General features: G+C 38.7%; 1 protein-coding gene across 7 annotated transcripts in view; it reads left to right on the top strand.

The window, feature by feature from the left end:
- The window catches only part of MTMR7 (myotubularin related protein 7), a 172,189-nt gene that overhangs the window by 62,327 nt on the left and 89,518 nt on the right, over positions 1-20,344 (top strand). Inside the window, exon 1 of one of the 7 annotated variants that reach the window (XM_025470484.3) lies at positions 6,552-7,061. The exons of the other annotated variants lie outside the window; for them this stretch is intronic. Coding sequence (XP_025326269.2) covers positions 6,567-7,061 — 495 coding nt within the window. The 5' untranslated portion in view covers positions 6,552-6,566. Of the gene's footprint in view, positions 1-6,551; positions 7,062-20,344 lie in introns of those variants that run through there. 7 annotated transcript variants of the gene reach the window in all.

Here is a 20,344-nt window from a genome sequence, read left to right as displayed (position 1 = left end):
AAGCATGAAGTCCAATAGTGAAGTGCTGACAGAGGTTATTGTGGGGAAGAAAGAAAATTCATATTTAAAGTAAGTGTTTATTCTATTGAGAGAGAATATCTACTCTTTCCATAGTGGAAGGGGTTCAGTATAATCAACCTACCACAGGTGGCTGGCTGTTTCACCAGGGATGGTGTTGTATAGAATAGGGGGAAGGTAGGGGCTCAGCATCAGTCTCGGCTGTGGTACTCAAATCAGACTCAGTGAGGGAAGGCACATTGCTGAGTTCATATACAACCTTTTTCCCTACCACTAATGTCACTCACGCATGAGTCCAAAAAGTAGGCTCTGCCAAGGCTGGGAAAGTCTTGACTGACTGACAATAATAAAATGGACCATATTGTGCATATAATTATTGAGAATGTCACCGTGTCACTGAATCAGATGTCCTATAGTATTTATATAGGACAGTAATATTTTCATACTCTGGGCTCATCCTTAGACATCAGTCCATAAATATTTTCCTTAGTTCTCATTGCCAATCTCCAATCCTTTTCCTTCCAAGTTCCTGACATTTGAACAAATTGGGGGTCACCTGCCTTAAACTGCCATTGATCTGTACACCTAGACAGCTGTCCTTCAAGGCACGTGAAGTTCCCAGAAAAAAATAACATAGAGCTCTGCACATCAGAACAAGTGCCCTCCCCCCTCCATCCTTTGTAGGAGTAGGTGGGAGATAGGAAGTTACTGTTTTATGGGTACAGAGTTTTAGTTTCACAGAAAAAGAGTTTGAGAAATGGATAGCAGTGATGATTGTATAGCAATGTGAATGTACTTAACACCGCTAAACCATACATCGAAAAACTGTTAAGATTGTAAATTTTGAGTTATGTGTATTTTTCCAAAATCAAAAATAAACGAAAACTTTAAAAAATTAGCATAAAGGCAGGGTGGGCCTGGTGGTGGGCCATGCTGGGAACCATGTGTGATTCCTTAGCTGCAGCTTGCCAGAGGCTCCATACCACATCTCTATCTGCCACTGCAGATTCCTTGAGCATATTTGGATCTGCTGGGGTCAAAAGGCCACTGTGGTAGGTGTGTTTTCACTACAACCCAAACCAGCTGGAGAGCCTTTTCTTGCTCCAGATCCCACTCAGAGCTGGTAGCTCAATGGGTTAGAGCAAGAAGTGGTAGGGGTGCAAAGAGAAGTGACATGCCTTTCAGACTGGAGAAGCTATTTCAACTTCTGGGAAGTGAAAGCTATGTCCCAGACTATAGCATATCTCCAGAAACTTCACTGTGATGGCAGGCCCCTGAATTTTCCTAGATCGTATCACCGACCCTTTGACATGAGTGCCTTGCTTGGGCATCTAGAGCACATGCTACCTTTTGCTTATCAGATCTAATCAGCATGATGTTGCCAGTGTAGTGGGCCAGCAGGGTATTCCTGGGATAGTGGAGTGATTGAGGTCCCCTGTGGACAAGTTGTGACAGAGACGCATAGAAGTGCACTTCCAGATGAAAACAAACTGCTTATGTTAATCTCTGCTTATTGGAAGGACAAGACAAGAGCTATTTTGGAAGAACTGCATCTGGAGGGAATACTGAAGTGAATTTTGAAACCTCAAAGAATTTGGCAGACAGGAACAGTATGCGCAAAGACACAAAGATAAGCCGATACAAGATAAAGGAGGTGATTGAGTGACTCATTGATACATTCAAAAAAATATTTCTGGAGCACCTACTAAATGCCAGTGACTCACTTTGCTGAGTTTGTACAAGAGAAGGGCAGGATGTGGTCAGGCCTGAAATGACAGAGTAAGGAAATGGTACTTCATTCAGAAGGCTGTCGCAAACCACTTGAAGGTTTGTCAGCTGGAGAGGGCCAGGAGCGAAGTGGCTTTTTACAGTGATGAATCTGGTAGCAGAAGCTACTATTCCAGCCAGGATGAAGCAGTGGGGACCTGAACTAGAGAAATGAAATGCGAAAGGAATGTGAAGGAATGCGAAGGGATCAGCTGAAGGAGGAGGGAATGTACATGTGTCTGAACATGGGAGCCATCAAGACGCATAAGCCAAATATAACTAATTAACTCCAAGCTTTCGAGCTTGAGTGATTGGGATCAACACGAGAAATAATGAGGTCAGGTGGAAGATCTAGGATTAGGTAGGTCATAAAATAGCTGGTATCATGGGACTGAAGCTTCCTGAGGGCAGGGGCTACCACTGCTTTGGTTCCCATTTTATCTCCAGTCCTTGGCACAAGGTGAACATTCAAAAAGTATCTGTCACAGAATATGTTAAATGCTCAATCTTACTGAATTGTCACATCTACCCTAGGAAGGAGGTGTGATTATCTCCTTTCTTTTTTTTGCTATTATTATTTTTTATAATTTTGAAGTACTTAAGGCAATAAAAATATAGTAAATACAATAAACATCCATATAGAGAGAGATCTAGTCCTCAGCTTGAGAAACAAAATAATACATGTTTTATCATTATCCCCATCTTATAGCTGAGAACCCTAAGGCCCAGGATGGTTAGAAAACTGGTTTATGGTCACACAGCTGACACACACCAGAGTTGTGATAAGAAAAGGGACCTGTCTGCCCCCAGCGCCCATGTTTTCAACCCTACCCACTTTGTGGCACTGATGAAACCTCTGGGTAGAAGCTCTCAGCAGGTGGAAGGAACATAATACATGTGGCAGAGAGAGAACTGAGAACTAAAAATATTGATAGGGGAATAATTCGCATTGAAGCGACAGCTGAAGGGATGGCAGTGGAAAGGCAATACACAGTAATAAGTGGTCTGAGGACAATACTTGGACTTTAGCAATGTGCCTTCTTGGAAGGAGAACAAAATTTAAGAGACTATTTTAAAACCTTTCCTGTTCACAGAGTAAGTGCTGTTTTTATGCTGCTCTAGAGTTTCTTTTTTGGTTCCTAGAGAAAGGGCAGAGCTGCCTGTAATCCATGGAGTGCTTACTCTCTATAACTGGCATAGGGCGAGGCCAGAGAAGGCATCGATATTTTGCATCATCGAGACTATAAAAATCTATGTTATAAAACCTATCCCCCCCCAGGCAAAAATATAGGTTTTCTGCTTCCATCATATTGAGTACCTAATACAGGTCTATCTGAGACTGTGCTTTTCAGAAACATGTGCCCTCCTCCACACATTACATGGACCACTGAGGTTTGATAGGGCTGAAGAGGAGTGTATACAGTTTCTAATCATTAGTAATACTACCCCCTGAGGAAACATTTTTTGGTCTTCACTGCCAAATCAGAAGTTTTTAGTTGCCTCAGGAGAAATGTAAGTATTCCGGAAAAAAGTCTTGCAAGCATTTGATAAGTATCCAAATCTCCTCAGGCCAATGAAGATCACAAGATTTTTGGGTAAGTTCCAAGTTAACATCAAGGTTTTGTTTAAAAAGTCCTATAGCAATATTATTTACAATCGAAATATCTACGTGATAAAAATTTCTTAAGATGTTCTCCAGAAGTTTCGTAATATACAATAGAGTACTTTAAGTCTTGGCCTATAACATATGTCCTTAGGGCTCTTTAAGGACATTTGCAACCCCCTTAAAAAATATCAGAAACACAGAAGGGGGAGATAGGATATTACTGTGACTCTCTCTGTAAAGTCAGGATAGGCTAGTCTAGGTACAAAATTTAAACCATTAAATCTCAGTGGCTTCATGCAACCACCACCACCACCACCACCACAAAAACATGTTCTTTTCATTCAAAAGAATCTGCTGTGACTCTTCAGTAACTGCTTTTCAAGTAATGACTGGGGCAAACGGTCTATTTCTTTCTTCCTTCATTTCAGTCTAATGCTAAATAGTTTTTTGAGTATCAGTCACATCATATATGTAGAGTGAATTTACCATCATTATTTCTCTATAACCTTAAGACTGATCTCCAAATATCAAGACAAAGAAGAGGGGGCACCTGGGAGGCTCAGTCGGTTAAGCTTCCAACTCTTGATTTCAGCTCAGATCAAGGTCTCAGGGTCCTGGGATCCAGTCCTACATAGGGCTCCATGGTCAGCAGGGAATCTGCTTGAGATTCTCTCTTCCCCTCTGTCCCACTCCCCACTCATGAGTGCTTGCTCTCTCATGCTCTCTCTCTAAAATAAATAAATCTTAAAAAAAAGGGGGGGGGGCAGAGGAAGCTGAAGGGCCTCACCCAGGTTTTGCAGATCTTTGGCTCCAAAATGGTACACGTCACTTCTCACAACCAACTGGACAGAAATAGCCACACGGTGCCACCCAACAGTAACAGAGTTGAAATGTATAGTCTTCTGTGTGCCCATGAAGAATAGGAGAATATTGATGTGTACAGTCATATCTCCCATTTTTACATGGTAAAAAACCACTGATACTGTACTGTACTGATAAAATCAGTACAACTATGTTGTGCCTTGGCAAGGGAAGAAGTAGTTTGATGAATATGCAGGTAACTAGATATAACCCTACTATCTGATGTTTTGCTTGATGATGAGAATAGTTTTGTTGAAATATACTTATTTTCCATCAAGGACTCATAAATACTAGAGAAAAATAGCCATTTTTGCAACCCATTGGGCAAAGGCTGATGTAGTGCAAACCTAGGAGTGCATCCATCTGTGAATTATGTAGTGTTTTAAGATTAAGGTTTTTTTTCTCCCCTTCTCACTTCTTGGTTCTGGGGCCATCTGGGAATTTCTGCTTCTTGAAGACTCACAGATGCAGCATTCATCCAAATTTCCCATGGTTTGTTCTAGATACACCAAATATAGAACTTTAAGGACTAAGTATATGATTCTGAGTCTGCCCATTGTTTCCTGTACATAATTAATATGGAAATTGCAGGAAGTGAATCAATCTCCTGGAAGCTTCTTTTGGCATTTCCACATGCTCTGCTACCTTCATAGCTGGTCTACTTTTTGTTGGTGTTATTTGCATCACTATTTTGGAACTTGGTATCCTTCTCCTCTAAATCTCCCTTCAATCTCCCAGTATCTGCCAAGGTAGCTTGTGTGTGACCATCAGTTAATTAATGTTAGTGTTTAAGTTTTTATTTTAATTCCAATTAGCTAACATAGTGTTATATTAGTTTCAGGTGTACAATATAGTGATTCAACACTTCCATACAATAACTGGTGCTCATCACAAGAGGTGCATCCCTTAATCCCCATCACCTGTCGCACCTATCTTCCCTCCCACCTCCCCTCTGGTCACCTTCCGTTTGTTCTCTATAGTTAAGAGTCTCTTTCTTGGTTTGTCTCTCTCTTTTCTTCCCTTTCCTCATTTGTTTTGTTTCTTTAATTCTACATATGAGTGAAATGATGTAGTATTTGTCTTTCTCTGACTGATTTATCTCATTTGACATAATACTTTCTAGCTCTATCCAGGTCCATACAATTAATGTCCATGTTTCTTAAGTAAAGGAGTAGCTAGTTTCTCATTTTTGACCTACTTAGGGTCAACACAGTTTGCATTACAATGATGTACTCTACATTCCCTCAGGTCACTGCCCTCCAACTCTTGTTGCTTTCTTCAATCTCTTTTGCCCCACTGAGTGGTGGCTCAGGGAAGCAGTGAAACTTGGGGATGCAAGGGAGGGTAATTACCAGAAAGTACAGAGTGGCCATCAAAGGTCAATACAGTGTATATAATCTAGTAATCTGAATAGTGACAAGTGGGGGAGGGTTCTTCAGAGAATTGTTAGATCAAACTAAAATGTTTATTTATAGAGATTTCTTTCCCTATTATTTTATAAATTTATTATAAATTAACACAGCTTGTTTTATTGCTGATTTACCCTGATAATTTGAATATAATTTTTGACTCGTTTTAACCTAATGCTGTTTTATAGCTATGATAATGGAAGATGTATTTCTGAACTAATCTGGAAATTTTTTCTTCAAATTAGGCCATTTATACCATTCAGATTTATGTCTTTTCACGCACCAGTTAGTGTTGTGAGTGCTTAAAAAACAAACAACTGCACTAATATGAAGGTCAGTTGTATGCAAAAACTACTTACCGAGTAAACTGTTGGTTTGCCCACCAGCAGAGGAATAGAAGAGTCCTGAAATCACATAATTCCAAGATTGTTATCCCATTCAGAATGCAAACCTCAAAACGAATATAGGATTCTTAGCACTTAGGGAATTTGGAGATGTTAAGCGCCCTTTAAGATCATTTAGGCTGGTGACTTTCACGTTCCAAATGAGGAGACTGAGCAGAATGAGTTGAGAGCGCTCCTGACTCTATTGCTGGTGTTCTTTATTAAGGTAGAAGTTATACCCTGGGTCAATTTTGCCAAATGCAAACATCAACTTATCTTTTTTGTTCTAATGGTCTCCCAGGGCACTGGGAGGTTGAAATGATACTCCGGTTCAGTCAGAGCTAAGTGGAGACGCCAAAGGAGCACCCAACACGGTGCCACGGGAAAAGCAGCTCTTCCAACAGTTAAGTGGCAGGTTGATGTGAAATTCCCGACTTCACAGAACACCTCCTAAGGATTTAACACTGCTGCTTATCCCAAACGCTACGCGCGAGCTGCTCCCGCGTTCCAGCATGTTCCAGCATGTTCCAGCATCGCAGGGACATACCCACTAGGCCGTCCTGGTCCGGAGCGCAGGTGGCAGCCTTCCGTCCGACCCGCCTGAAGTCCCACCTATCCTGGGACGCGCTGGAGGGAGCGGATCCACGGGCGGCGCGGGCTCCCCAGCGCTCCTCCAAGAGGCCACACCCCGCGCAAGGCCCCCATTGTGTCTGGGGGAACAGGGGCCTCGCTGGGTCACGCCGGCGGCCCCCCTGCGAGAGGAGCCAGCCGCCCCAGGCCAGCCGGGCCTGCAGCGGGCGGGGGGCGGGGGCGCTGCCGGGACCCGCAGGCCGGCCTCGCGCGGGCGCCGCCGCACCTGGAGGCGGAGCCAAGGCCCGTGGCCCGCCCGCTGCCGGGCGCGAAGCCCCCTCCCCGCGCCCCTCCCGCCGCGCCGCAGAAGCGCGCAGGTGCGGGAGGCCGCGCCCGCCGGGACCTCGGCGAAGCGGGCGCACCATGGAGCACATCCGCACGCCCAAGGTGGGTGCCCGGGCGCGGGCCGAGGAGGGGCAGCGGGGGCTGCGGGAGGGATGCTGAGCCGGCCCGAGGCCCGGCTTCCCGCGGGCGCTGGCGAGTCGGCACCGCGAGCGAGCGAGCGAGGGAGGAGGAGGAGGAGGACGCAGCGCTCGAGCATCTCCTTCCAGGCCTAGCTCTGGCGCTGGCGGAGCCAACCTCTTGTCCTTGAGAGCGCGCGCTGGGCAGGGGGCTGGGCGGGAGGGAACCCAGTTGTCCCTTGAATAATAGGGCTGCTGATCTGCTGATAGACGCCCCCTTCTAGTCTGGCACTGCACTGCTGCTGCTGCCGCCTCCCCTCCCCCCAATTTTCTGTTGGCTGCTCTGAGCAGCTGAAAGAGAAACCAGCCTTCCCGATTGATGACAGGTGCAAGGAAAGGAGTTAAAGTACGCGCAGGTGGATTGAAGGCTCTCTTGGAAGCTTGTTGAATCTAAGGGTTCGGACCCACACGGCTCCCCCTGCGGCTCCCCCATCGTCAGTGGACCTTACACAGAGCGGACGATCAATATTCGCCGTGGGGTGAACGTTATTGTCAGTCCTTGCGTCTCCTTGCCTTTTCCACCAGTTTTCTTTCATTGAGGAGAAGGGTGCAGCTTACAGATTGGTCCGCTGGTGTGTTTGAACACAGCACCAGCTTTGGGCCCTCAACGAAAAACGCCTGGTCCCTGGTCCTTCCAGAGAAATTACACTGGAATCGTCGATGGCTGCACCAAACTTTCCCACTCGTAGTTGCGCTAGTCATGTAATTTAGAGTGAAAACGATGGTCAGTATTCCTGTCTGATTAAAACCCTGAACTGGTGAAAGAGTATATTTCAAAAGGAAGTTGGCTATCTCTCTTTACCACCACCACAGCTCTTTGTGTTTCCAGGATGATCTCAGTCCCAAATCTAGGCCCTTGATAGAGTTAAGTCAAAGGTGGGTCTGTGTGGTCACAATTTAGGTGGCCCCAGGGATCCCAACCATTTCATGCGGGTCTGAGGGGTGGGAATTGCTTTTAAATCCAGTAAGAAGAATTCATCTCTAAATTCTAGAATGGTTCCTAAGTACCTCTTTGTAGAAGCAGCTTTATGATGATCTCATGTCAGTGGAAGAATAGATCTTTTAGTTTGCTAGATAGTTCCAATGGTAAATTTAAATTGTATTGATTTTGCACTATGGAATTAAACTGTTGCTTTACTATTGGGAAATTGTAAACATAGAAGAGCGCGCCATAAACCACAAGGTAGGTGGCTCAGAGCTTTCAGGATTTAAGTGGTGCTAAATTATTTATTCCGGGATGACAAATTTAACTCATGAACTCCCTTCGTCCTTGCCAAGGGCATATTTTCTTTGTCGTGGTGAAGGGGGCCCTTTATAGAAATATCTGATGTGATTGTCAATAGCAAGAGTGATAGAGTGACATGTCACTATAGAATATGAATTTGGGGGGTAAAGGCTTTTTCTAATGTATGTCTAAACTTGTACAGCAAGTTTAATGTATGTCTAAACTTTGTACAGCAAAGCCATGTGTTTAACCCTGAGCAGCAAACAATATTCTTTTATAATTGGTTTTTGTGAACACCCTCTAAACAGTGTAGTACCTCAAATCAGAGATCCCTTTCTATCTGGAAATGGAAAAAATGGAGAATCATCTGAAATGTCATTGGATGGAGGATCATTAACATTTAGGATAACACAGGTGGAAAAATTATATACAGAGATTTGGTAGATCAGATTCATTTACTCATTCATTTCATTTCACAAGCCTTTGACAACTTTCATGTATGAGGCTCCATTAGGTCCTGGGAGCATGAAGCATCAGGGAAGTCCTTGTTTAGAAGGAGGGGCAGTTGTAAGTTTGGACAGAGACATATACAAGAGACAGTGACCAGAGGGGTGGATGGATGGAGAACGAACTCAGCTATAGAGGGCGAGGGAAGTCTTATAGAAAAGTGGAGTCTTAACATGGAAGACTGGGAGCTGTCATGCAGTTGTGTCAATAGGATATATTGTAAGATATCATTACAATCTCAGAGAAGCTGAAACCTTGTGAGTGATAAAGATGGAAGTGATGAAATGATTGCTTGAGGCTAAACAGCATCTCTTCATTTTGCACTTTTAAGTGCAAAACTAATTTTCACAGTATAAGTGAAAAATAGAACATGGGAACTACTTACAGAGTATGTGTTGCAAAGTATATAATTAATGATGGTTATATTCATCTTTATTATTTGCTTCCAGTATGCTCTGGGGGAACTGGAATAGGTAGTTTGCCTTAGATTTTTCATGATTCATGTCTTGGGCTATAAGGATATAAGGTCATTCACAAATTTTGTTTTTTTGACCCACTGTGGGTTTGAAGTGATATTTACCATGTAGATAGTAGGTTTTGATTTTAAGAGGAAAAGAAATGCATGTATGGGTGTATAATGTACAGTTGCTTTCCTACTACAATGAAAGTCATTCATTTACTCTTTATAAGCTGTATGAAATCCATCACAGCCTCTGTGTTCTGCTTCAGTCTCTGGAGTGTAGTTTAAGGAGACAGATGCACATGAATAATCTGGAATACTTTGCACATATTTCTTTGTGTGTGCGTGTTTAACTGAAGCCTTTAACAGAGCATATGTTAAGCAGGGTGTTTCTCTCCCAGAATGGTTCCTTTATAGAAAAAAAGAAATGTTCCCAGGACAAGCTAGTTTGCAGCTGGGTCAAAGTGAGGACACCAAGCATTACCTGTACTCATCACAGTGAACTTTTGGGTTTCTATTTCACTGCCTGGATTGATTGATTGATTGATTAATTGATTGATTGATTGATTTTACCACTTGAAAGCTTGCTAGTAAGAAAATATTCTGCAAGAAGTTTAGGGATAATTTGGGTTTAGTTTTATGAAAAGGCTTCAGGACTCCAGGATATAGCTTGAAGTGTTTTGCGGAATTTGGTTTGGTACTGGACTAGGATCCTGGCTAAGTAATCTCACTTTTTATACTTTGATTTTTCTGGAACAGTTTTTTTTTTTCTCCCCACATCAGTAAATTTTAATTGTAAAATAAGATATGTGATGACCTCTCAAACTGCAAAGCTGATCTTGAAAATGTCTGCCCTTTCCACCCCATCCCCCACTCTGAGCCATTACTGGAATAGCGTACTAACTGGTAATGTCCTCTTCACTCTTCTCTAACCGCTTGTCTACAGAGGGAGTCTGGTGATGCTTTTATGGCACAAGGTGATCATGTTACTTGCCCACTGAAATTCCTGGGTAGCTTCTGTTTGTTTTTGTTTTTCGGTTATTTTTTTAAGATTTATTTATTTTAGAGAGAAACAGCATGAGTGCAGGGTGGGGGGCAGAGGGAGAGGAAGAAAGAGAATCTCAAGCAGACTCTGTGCTGAGTGTGGAAACTGACTCTGGACTCCCTCTCACCGCCCTGAGATCATGACTTGAGCCAAAATCAGGAGTCAGAAGCTTAACCACCTGAGCCACCCAGGAGCCCCAGGTGGCTTCCCTTTGTACCCAGTATATAAAGTGAGAATGCTCAGAGTAGTCCATAAGGTCCTGTGTAGACTGAGCCCTCTTCACATTCTTATTCACTATCCTCTGGTCACAACTAGCCTTAGTGGGTTTCTCAAATGTAAATTCTTTTCCACCTCAGGACTTTTGCACTGCCGTTCCATCTGGAGGATACTCTTATTTTCACTCTTCATGTGGCTAAAACTCATCTCTCTAGTTACAGACTGGATGGAATTTCCTCAGAGACATTATTATCTAATTCCTCCTCTAAGTCATACTTGCCTGTTATATTGTATCCCCAAATGCAATGTTTCACCTTATGCTCCTTGTTACAAGTTTTAGATTTATTTGAGTGATTGTTTATTTTTCTTAAAGATTTTATTTATTTGAGAGAGCAAGCATAAGCAAGGGGGAGGGAGAGGGGGAGAGGGAGAAGCAGACTCCCCACTGAGCGGGGAGCCCGATGTAGGACTCGATCCCAGGACCCTGAGATCATGACCTGAGCCAAAGGCACACTTAACCCACCGACCACCCAGGTGCCTTTGAGTGATTGTTTAATGCCCAGCTTCCCTGCTAGACTGGGAGCCCTGTGAAGATGAGGATCATATCTTTGTTCACCCCTAACATGTTTCCTGGCACCAATTAAGCATACAGTAAATAAATTAAATAATAGGAGGAGTGAGTAATTCTTGGTCTCAGCTCTTCAGTTATTACTGTTTGCTTTGGTGATTCAGGCCTTGTGTGTTGTACCCGTGACTAGGGACAGTATTGTGAATCCTCTAATGGATTTAGTGTTTAGTACTTGTAGATGTCAATATATTATGTTACATATATGTAATGATATATATTTTGTGATTATATATAGTTTTACTAAGATAGAATCCAAATACTATGAAATTCACCATTTCAGTCGTTTCAAAGTATATGGTTCAGTGTGTGTTAGTGCACTTAAACAGTGTTGTGCAACTATCACCTAATTCAGAGCATTTTCATGTTCCATCCCCAAAAGAAACCCCGTGCCCTTAGTAGTCCCACTAATATACTTTCTATCTCTGTTAGATTTGCCTGTTCTGGACATTTTGTATAAATGGAGTAATCTGAGATGTGACCTCTTGTGACTTCTTTCATTCAGCATCATTTTTTCTAGGTTCATCCAAGTTATACCCTGTAATGATAGACTTCATTCCCTTTTACTGCAGAATAATATTCCACTGTATGGATAGACCACATGTTGTGTATCCATTCATCAACTGATGGACATTTGGGCTGTTCCCACGTTTTGATTATTATGGATACTGCTATGAGTGCTCCAATACTTGTTTTTTTAATCTGTGTGAAAGTAAGGTGGGTTTTGTTTTGTTTTGTTTTTGTATAATTAACTTACAATGTTACCTTAGTTTCAGATATACAACTTAGTGATTTGACAAGTTTATACAATATGCTGTGCTCACCACAAATGTGGCTCCATTGGATCCATTTCATCACTGTTACGCATCATTGACTGTATTCCTTATGCTCTTTTTATTCCCGTGAGTTTCTCGTTGCATAACTGGAGGCCAGTATCTCCTTCTTCCCTTCACTCATTTTACCCAATCCCCTACACCCTGAAAATAAAATTTTAATTCTCTAATTCCTAGAAGTGGAACTACTGGTAATATAGTGATTCTATGTTACTTTTTGAGGAAATTATGATTACATTTTATGTATTATATAACTAAAACTTTATATGTGATTCAAACAATATAGAATGACTTGTATAAAGAACCTAGATACTTTGGAAACAATTGTTTATGAATAGACGTGTGTTATGAATAGGTGTGAATAGATGGTTTGCATCAAAAGGGAACGGTTTCTCAGCCAATCCAGTGAGCATGACATCATATTTCTATCATTCCAAATTCAATTCTAATTTGTGAGTGATCCTTTTTATATAATCATAGTATGCTTTCTCTTTTTTTTTGCTTTTTCTCTCTTACTGAACTTTTTGCCCACTCTCATATATATATATATATATATATATATATATATATATTCAGAATTCACTTACCTGTTTATTGTTTTTATGACTGCATATTATTTGTGTGACTGTAGTTTGTGTAACCTATCTCCACTATTAGGCATTTGCATTTTGAGCCCCTGTGAAAATCTCTGGTACTGTTTTCTTAATATATACTGTCCAAGTAGTAGGAACAATCTTATGAGGGTGTTACATAATATCTTTCAGTATTTGAAAGATTCTCATATGGCCCAGTGTTTAGGCAAATTCTTTATAGTCTCAGCAGAAACAAAGGATAATGATGGTAGAGAAGGTCTTGCTGGATATAGAGAAGTTGTTTCCCACAATTGTGCCTGTTTGTATAAAAGAAATTAGTTTATCTCTTAAAGGAATAGAGGTATCTAAACAAATGTCTCTTGGCAGTGAAGATATGGAGGTATTTCAGGCATCTGAGAAGAGAATGGACTAGAATCATGTTTGTTTTTTTAATTGAAGTATAATTGACTTACAAGATGATCAGTTTCAGGTCACTATACACTATATACACATATAGTTATATGTTATACACTATAACATAGTGTTTCAACATTTACATACATTATGAGATGATCACCATAAGTCTAGTCACCATCTGTCACCCTATATAGTTATTACAATATTATTGACTATTCCCTATGCTTACACTTTACATCCTTGTGACTTATTTATTTTACAACTGGAAGCTTATACCTCTTAATCTCGTTCATCTATTTTGCCCATCCACAGCTCCTCCCCCCTGGCAACTACTCATTTGTGATCTGTGTTTCTAAGTATGTTTGAGTATGTTTCTGCTTTGTTTTGTTTGTTTAATGTTTTAGACATTTACATATAAGTCAAATCGTATGGTGTTTTTCTCTAACTTACTTCACTTAGCGTGATACCATACCTCCAGGTCCATCCATGTAGTTGTAAATGGCAAGACTTCATTCTTTTTTAACACTGAGTGATATTCCATTGCATAAATATGCCAAATATTCTTTATCCATTCATCTACTGACAGACTCTCAGGTTGCTTTCATATCTTGGTCATTGTACATAATGCTGCAATAAACAGAGGGGAACATCTATCTTTTTGGATTAGCGTTTTTGTTTCCTTTGGGTAAATACCCAGTAGTAGAATTGTTGGATCATATGGTAATCATATAGTAATTCTATTTTTAATTTTTGAAGATCCTCCATACTATTTTCTATAGTGGCTGCACCAATTTACATTCCCACAGTAGTGCATGAGAGTTTCCTTTTCTTTACATCCTTGCCAACATTTGTTACTTCTTATCTTTTTTATACTAGCCATTCTGACAGGGGTGGGGTGTTGATTTTCCTTTCCCTGATAATTAGTGATGTAGAGCATCTTTTCATGTGTCTGTTGACCATCTATATATCTTCTTTGGAAAATGTTCAGATCCTCTGCCCATTTTTTAAATGGATTGTTTTGGGGTGTTTTAGTGTCAGGTTGTCTAAGTTCTTTATATATTTTGTATATTAGTCCCTTATCAGATATATCATTAGCAAGTATCTTTCATTTAGTAGGCCGCCTTTTTTTGTTGATGGGTTCTTTTCCTATGAAAAGCTTTTTAGTTTGATGTAGTCCTATTTTTTTATTTTTGCTTTTGTTACCCTTGTCTGTGAAGACAGATCCCCCCAAAATATTGCTAAGACCAGTATCATTGAGTTTACTGCCTATGTTATGTTTTACAAGTTTTATGTTTTCAGGTCTTATATATCTTTGATCCATATCAAGTTTATTTTAGTGTATGATGTAAGGAAGTGGTCCAGTTTCATTGTTTTGCATATTCTGTCCATTTCCCCCAGCTTTGGGAACATGATACCTCCAGTTTTGTTCTAAGATTGCTTGGCTATTTGGGATCTTTAGTGGTTTCATACAAATTTTTAGGTTTACATTTTCTAGCTCTGTGAAATATGCCATTGGTATTTTGATAGAGATTGCATTGAATTGTAGGTTGCTTTAGGTACTATGGACATTTTAACACTATCGATTCTTCCAATCCATGAGCACAATATATCTTTCTACTTATTTGTGTTGTCTTCAATTTCTTTCATCTATGTCTTCTAATTTTCAGAGTATAAGTCTTTAACCTTCTTGGTTACATTTATCTCTTAGGTATTTTATTCTTTTTGTTGGAGTTATAAATGGGATTGTTTTCCTAATTTATCTTTTTGATATTTTGGTATTAGTGTATAGATTTATTAGGAACAGATTTCTGGGTATTAATTTTGAATCCTGAAACTTTACTGAATTTGTTTATTAGTTTTAGTAGTTTCTTTTATGGAGTCTTTAGAATTTTCTAGAGCATTTTGTTGGCAAATAGTGACAGTTTTACTTCCTCCTTTCTAACTTGGATGCCCTTTTCTTTTCTTGTCTGATTACCAGGGCTAGGATTTCCAGTACTACGTGGAATAAAAGTGGTGAGAGTGGGCATTTTTGTCTTGTTCCTGATATCAGAAGAAAATCTTTCAGCTTTTTACTGTTGAGTATAATAGTGGGTTTGTTATATATGGTGTTTATTATGTTGGGGTATGTTTCCTCTATACCCACTTTGTTGAGAATTTTTATCATTTTGTTAATGTAGTGTACACATTGATTTGCACATATTGAACTATCATTTCAAAATCCCACTTAATCGTGCTACATGATCCTGTTACTGTATTGTTGAATTTGGTTTGGCAATATTTTGTTGAGGAATTTTGTGTTCATGTTCATCAGGGGTATTGCCTGTAATTTTTTTGTATTGTTTTTGTCTGATTTTGATATCAGGGTAACGCTGGCCTGAATTTGGAAGTGTTTCTTCCTCTATTTTTGGGGGGAATAGTTTGAGAAGGATAGGTATTAACTGTCCTTTAATATTTGTTAGAATTAACCTGTGAGTCTATCTGGACTTTTGTTTACTGGGAATTTTTTGATTACCTATTCAATGTTATCCTTATATTTTGTTCAGATTTTCTATTTCTTCCTAGTTCAATTTGGAAGATAATTTGTTTCTAAGAATTTAGCCATTTCTTCTAGGTTTATTCATTCGTCTTCTAGGTCCAGTTGGTTGGCGTATAATTGTTCATAGTAGTCTTTTATAATCTTCTGTATTTCTGTGGTGTCAGTTGTACCTATCCTTTCATTTCCTATTTTATTTATTTGGGCCCTCTCTGTATTTTTCTTACTGAGCCTGGCTAAAGGTTTTTCAATTCTGTCGTCTTTTGACAGAACCAACTCTGAGTTATGTTTACCTTTTATATTGTTGTTAAAGTCTATATTTTATTTATTTTCCATTTATTACTTCTAACTTTGGGCTTTGTTCTTCTTTTAGTTCACTGGGTGGAAGTTAGATTGCTTATTTGAGATTTTCCGTATTTCTTGAGGTAGACATGTATTAATATAAACTTCCCTCTTAGAAATGCTTTTGCTACGTCCCATAGAATTTGGACCATTGTTTTTCCATTACCATTTGTCTCAAGGTGTTTTTGGATTTCCTATTTGATCTTTGTTGACCCATTGGGTGTTTAGTAGCATGTTGTTTGACCTCTCTGTATTTGTGGGGTTTTTCCTAGTTTTATTTTTTCTTATAATTCATTTCTAATTTCATATCATTGTGGTTGGAAAAAATGCTTGATTTCAATCTTCTTAAATTTATTGAGACTTGTTTTGTGGCCTAACGTGATCTATTCTGGAGAAAGAAATGTACTTTCAAGTACATTTACACTTGAAAGGAAAGGAATGTGTATTCTGTTGCGTTTGAATGTCATATTTTGTATATATCTATCAACCTGTCTTGTCTAATGTATCATTTAAGGACTCTGTTTCCTTATTGATTTTCTCTCTGGATGATCTGTCCACTGGTGTATATGTATGGGGTGTTAATGTCTGCAATATTATTGTATTGCTGTCAGTTTCTCCCTTTATGTCTGTTAGTATTTGCTTTACATATTTAGGTGCCTTATGTTGGGTGCATAGATATTTATATTTAAAATATCTGTCTTTTTACATAAATATTACAATTACTACGACCTCTTGTTGGAGTGATCCCTTTATCATTTTGTAATGGCCTTCTTTGTCTCTTGTTAGTCTTTGTTTTAAAGTCTGTTTTGTCTAAGTATTGCTACCCCTGGTTTCATTTCATTTGCATTGAATATCTTTTTCCATCCATTCACTTTCAGTCTGTATGTGTCTCTAGGTCTGAACTGAGTCTCTTGGAGGCAGTATATATATAATACAAGACAATGAGTCTTGGTTTTTTTTGTTTGTTTGTTTGTTGCCATTCAGCCAGGTCTTTTAATTGGTCCATTTGGTCCATTTACATTTAAAATAAGTACTGATAGGTATGTACTTATTGCTATTTTTTAATTGTTTTCTGGTGGGTTTTATATTTCTTCTCTGTTCTATAATCATGTTTGAGTTTCCTCTAAGCCAAGTTACTTCAAGTTTCATACTTCTCATGCATGGAACTCACTGTGTCCCTTGGAAGTCCATAATGACCATGGACAGCTCTAATCATTAAGAAGTTTTCTTTAGTAAGAATCTGTTTCATTTTAGTTTTTAGCAATTAAGTCTAGCTCTGTCTGTTGGGATATTGCCCAGTACATCAACCTTCCTTCCAGGAAATGGCCCTTCAAGTATTTCATTTGATGCTGCCATTCCCCTAGCTCTTTCCTCCTACGTAAGTAGTTAGCTTACTGTCACCTTTTCTAGCCACCAACCAGTGGCTTCGTTTAAGTCCTGGTTATTTTACTCAGGGAGTTACAAATATGTGATTACTTCAGAGCTTGTTGAATTGGAAGAGAGTAAAATTCACTATTTTTAAATTGTGCATACCACAGAGCCACATCTCAGTGGCCTTTTGGTGAACTGACTGTGGAAGAGAACCCTTAACTCCACATATTGTGCTGTGAAGTATATAGCCTGCCCTGCCTTTTCCATATGTGATAGTGTTTTACCCTCATCTTTGTTGAATATAGTCTCATTGGATTTGGTTTATTGCCTAATCCCTTACTCTGTCTTTGGATCCTGGTACACTTCTTTTGCCCTCTCAGTTTGGTACCACTGGGATTTTAACAAGCTCACCCCATTACCTCATCTGTAATCTCATCCAAGAAGGAAACTAGATTAGGTGGATGTGACTTCCTAGTAACTAAAGCCACTTTGGCCCCATCTCCCAGGATCTCAATCCTGATAGAGATTAACTTCTCTCAGTTTGGTGCCATCCACCATTTGTCCTTCATCACCTCTCCAAATAGCTTATTGAAGAAAAAAATGAAGTCATCTGTGATGATGACTGAGTGAAACCACAATGTTACTGCTGATTGATGGTTTCCTTTTCTAGGGTCATACAAAATTCCATTAAAGAAACAATTTTAGAATGCTACTTTGAATTAATGTCAAAGTCACCAACTTAAAATTACAAAACTCCATATCCCCCATTTGAAAATAATGGTCTGAGTTGCAAGGGTTCTCTGTGATAGAGATCAATAGAGTCATGAGAAGATTCTTTTTCTGTGTCATCACCAAGTGTTCTCTCTTCTTTCAGTTTCATTTAACAAATAATTTTCAGGTCATAAAAGTATTATTTTTGATTCTATATTAGAATTTATATAGAAATTAACCACTGTTAATATTTGAGAATATTTCCTTCTGCCATTCTTTTTCTTTGCATGATTTTTTTTTTTGCATAAAATACCTTTTTATTTGTTTGTTTAGAAATTAAGGATAACCTAGTTCAGTTTTGTAGTATGCTTCCATTAACTTACCGTATTGTGGTCTTTGAAAACATGCTTTTAGAAGACTGTTTTATAATATGGAAATATCATTATCACATTAACCATTTCCCCATAAGGCTATTACAATGTTACAATTAAAATCTTGTTTGTTAATTATTATCTGCATGTGTGATTACTGTCTTAGGATAGAACCCTAGATGGAATTACTGTGTCCAGAAGATGAATGATGGACATATATTGCCAAATGGCCTTACAAAAACATTGTCAATTTTTAGAAACGAGGTATAGTGTCTTTCTCACTGTGCCTTTTTTTAAATTTAAAAAATATTTGCTAATTTGAAGAACGGGGATGGCACTTCATTCTTTCATCATATATATTTTTTTTACTAGTGATGTTGAAACATTTTCTTTTTTTGTTGTTGTTGAAACATTTTCAAAGATGTTTTTGACATTTTGTCACTTTTCTGTATTATCTACCTTTTCCATTTCAATAATTGGTGATTTCATTATGTGATATATGTATATATATATGTGTGTGTGTATATATATATATATATTTAATAACAACTTTACTCAGAATCCACATAATATAAAGTTCTTTTAAAGTATACAATTCTAAAAAAAAAAAAAAAAGTATACAATTCTGTGCTTTTTTTGTATATTCAGAGTTGTATATCCAACACAGTTATCTAATTCTAGAACATGTCATCACTCCAAAAAGAAACCCATACTTATTAGTCACTCTCATTTCTCCCTCCTGCTCGCCCATCAACCACTAATGGACTTTCTGTCTCTGTGTATTTGCCTTTTCTGGACATTTCATATAAATTGAGTCATGCAGCATGTAGTCTTTTGGGCTTGCTTTTTTCACTTAGCCTAATGTTTTCAAGGTTCATTCAAGTTATAACATGTATCTGTACTTTGTTTATGTGGGGCATGTTTTTCTTTCTCCTAGGCAGAATCTTACTTCTCTAAGAGTAGAACTGCTGAATTGTATGGCAACCCTAGGTTTAACATTTTGAGGAACTGCCAAACTTTTCTAAAATGACTGTACCATTTCAAAGCTCCACCAACAATGTATGAGAGTTCCAGTTTTTCCATATCCTTGTCAACACTTGTTACTGTCTTTTTTTTCTTTTATTCACCTTAGTGGGTGTAAGGTGGTACTTGTCACGATTTTGATTTGCATCTCCCTGATGACTAATTTTGTTGTGTGTGTCTTTTCATGTGCTTAGTGGCCATTGGTATATCTTCTTTGGAAAGCCATCTGTTCAAATCCTTTGATCTTTTTTAAAATTGATTATTTGTCTTTTATTTATTATTTAGTTGTAAAAAGTTCTTTATATATTCTGGGTACAAGTCGCTAACTACATACATGACTTGCAAATATCTTATCCCATTCTGTCCATTTTCTTTTTGTGATCTTGATGGCATCCTTTGAAGCACAAGAGATTTTAATTTCGATGAGATCTAACTTAAGCATTTTTTCTTTTATTGCTTGTACTTTATTTTTTTTTTGTTTTTTGTTTTTTTATTGCTTGTACTTTAGGTATCAGTCATATCTATGTATATTTTTTGAAAAGCCTTTTTTCTGCTTATGAAAGTACATTGAAGAAAATTTAGTTCAAAAATGCATAAAGAAAATAAAAATCATGTGTATCGCAACACCTAGGAAAAACTGCTGTTAACTCTATGTAGATTATCAGCACTTTTCTTTATATATAAATAGAAAAGTAATATAGAAAGATTAGGTTCATTTCTTTCTTTGTATGTATATATAATTTTAGGGGGTGAGAACTGTTTTTTTTATCTGTCATAATACACTATAAATATTTTCCTCATTTTAAACATTCTGAAAAGTCATCATAACCACAGCATCTCACATTGGATGCATTATAAATTCTTCATGTTAGTAGGCACTTCTCCATGGCTTTTAAATGTTTCTGCACTTTTACTCTGAACTACCTTCTCAAGGATGATTTTACTGCAAATGGCCTTG

This window comes from Canis lupus, chromosome 16, assembly GCF_003254725.2.
Source record: "Canis lupus dingo isolate Sandy chromosome 16, ASM325472v2, whole genome shotgun sequence".
NCBI lineage: Eukaryota > Metazoa > Chordata > Mammalia > Carnivora > Canidae > Canis > Canis lupus.
The sequence above is the reverse complement of the archived record's forward strand: the minus strand, read 5'-3'. Positions and strand labels throughout refer to the sequence as shown.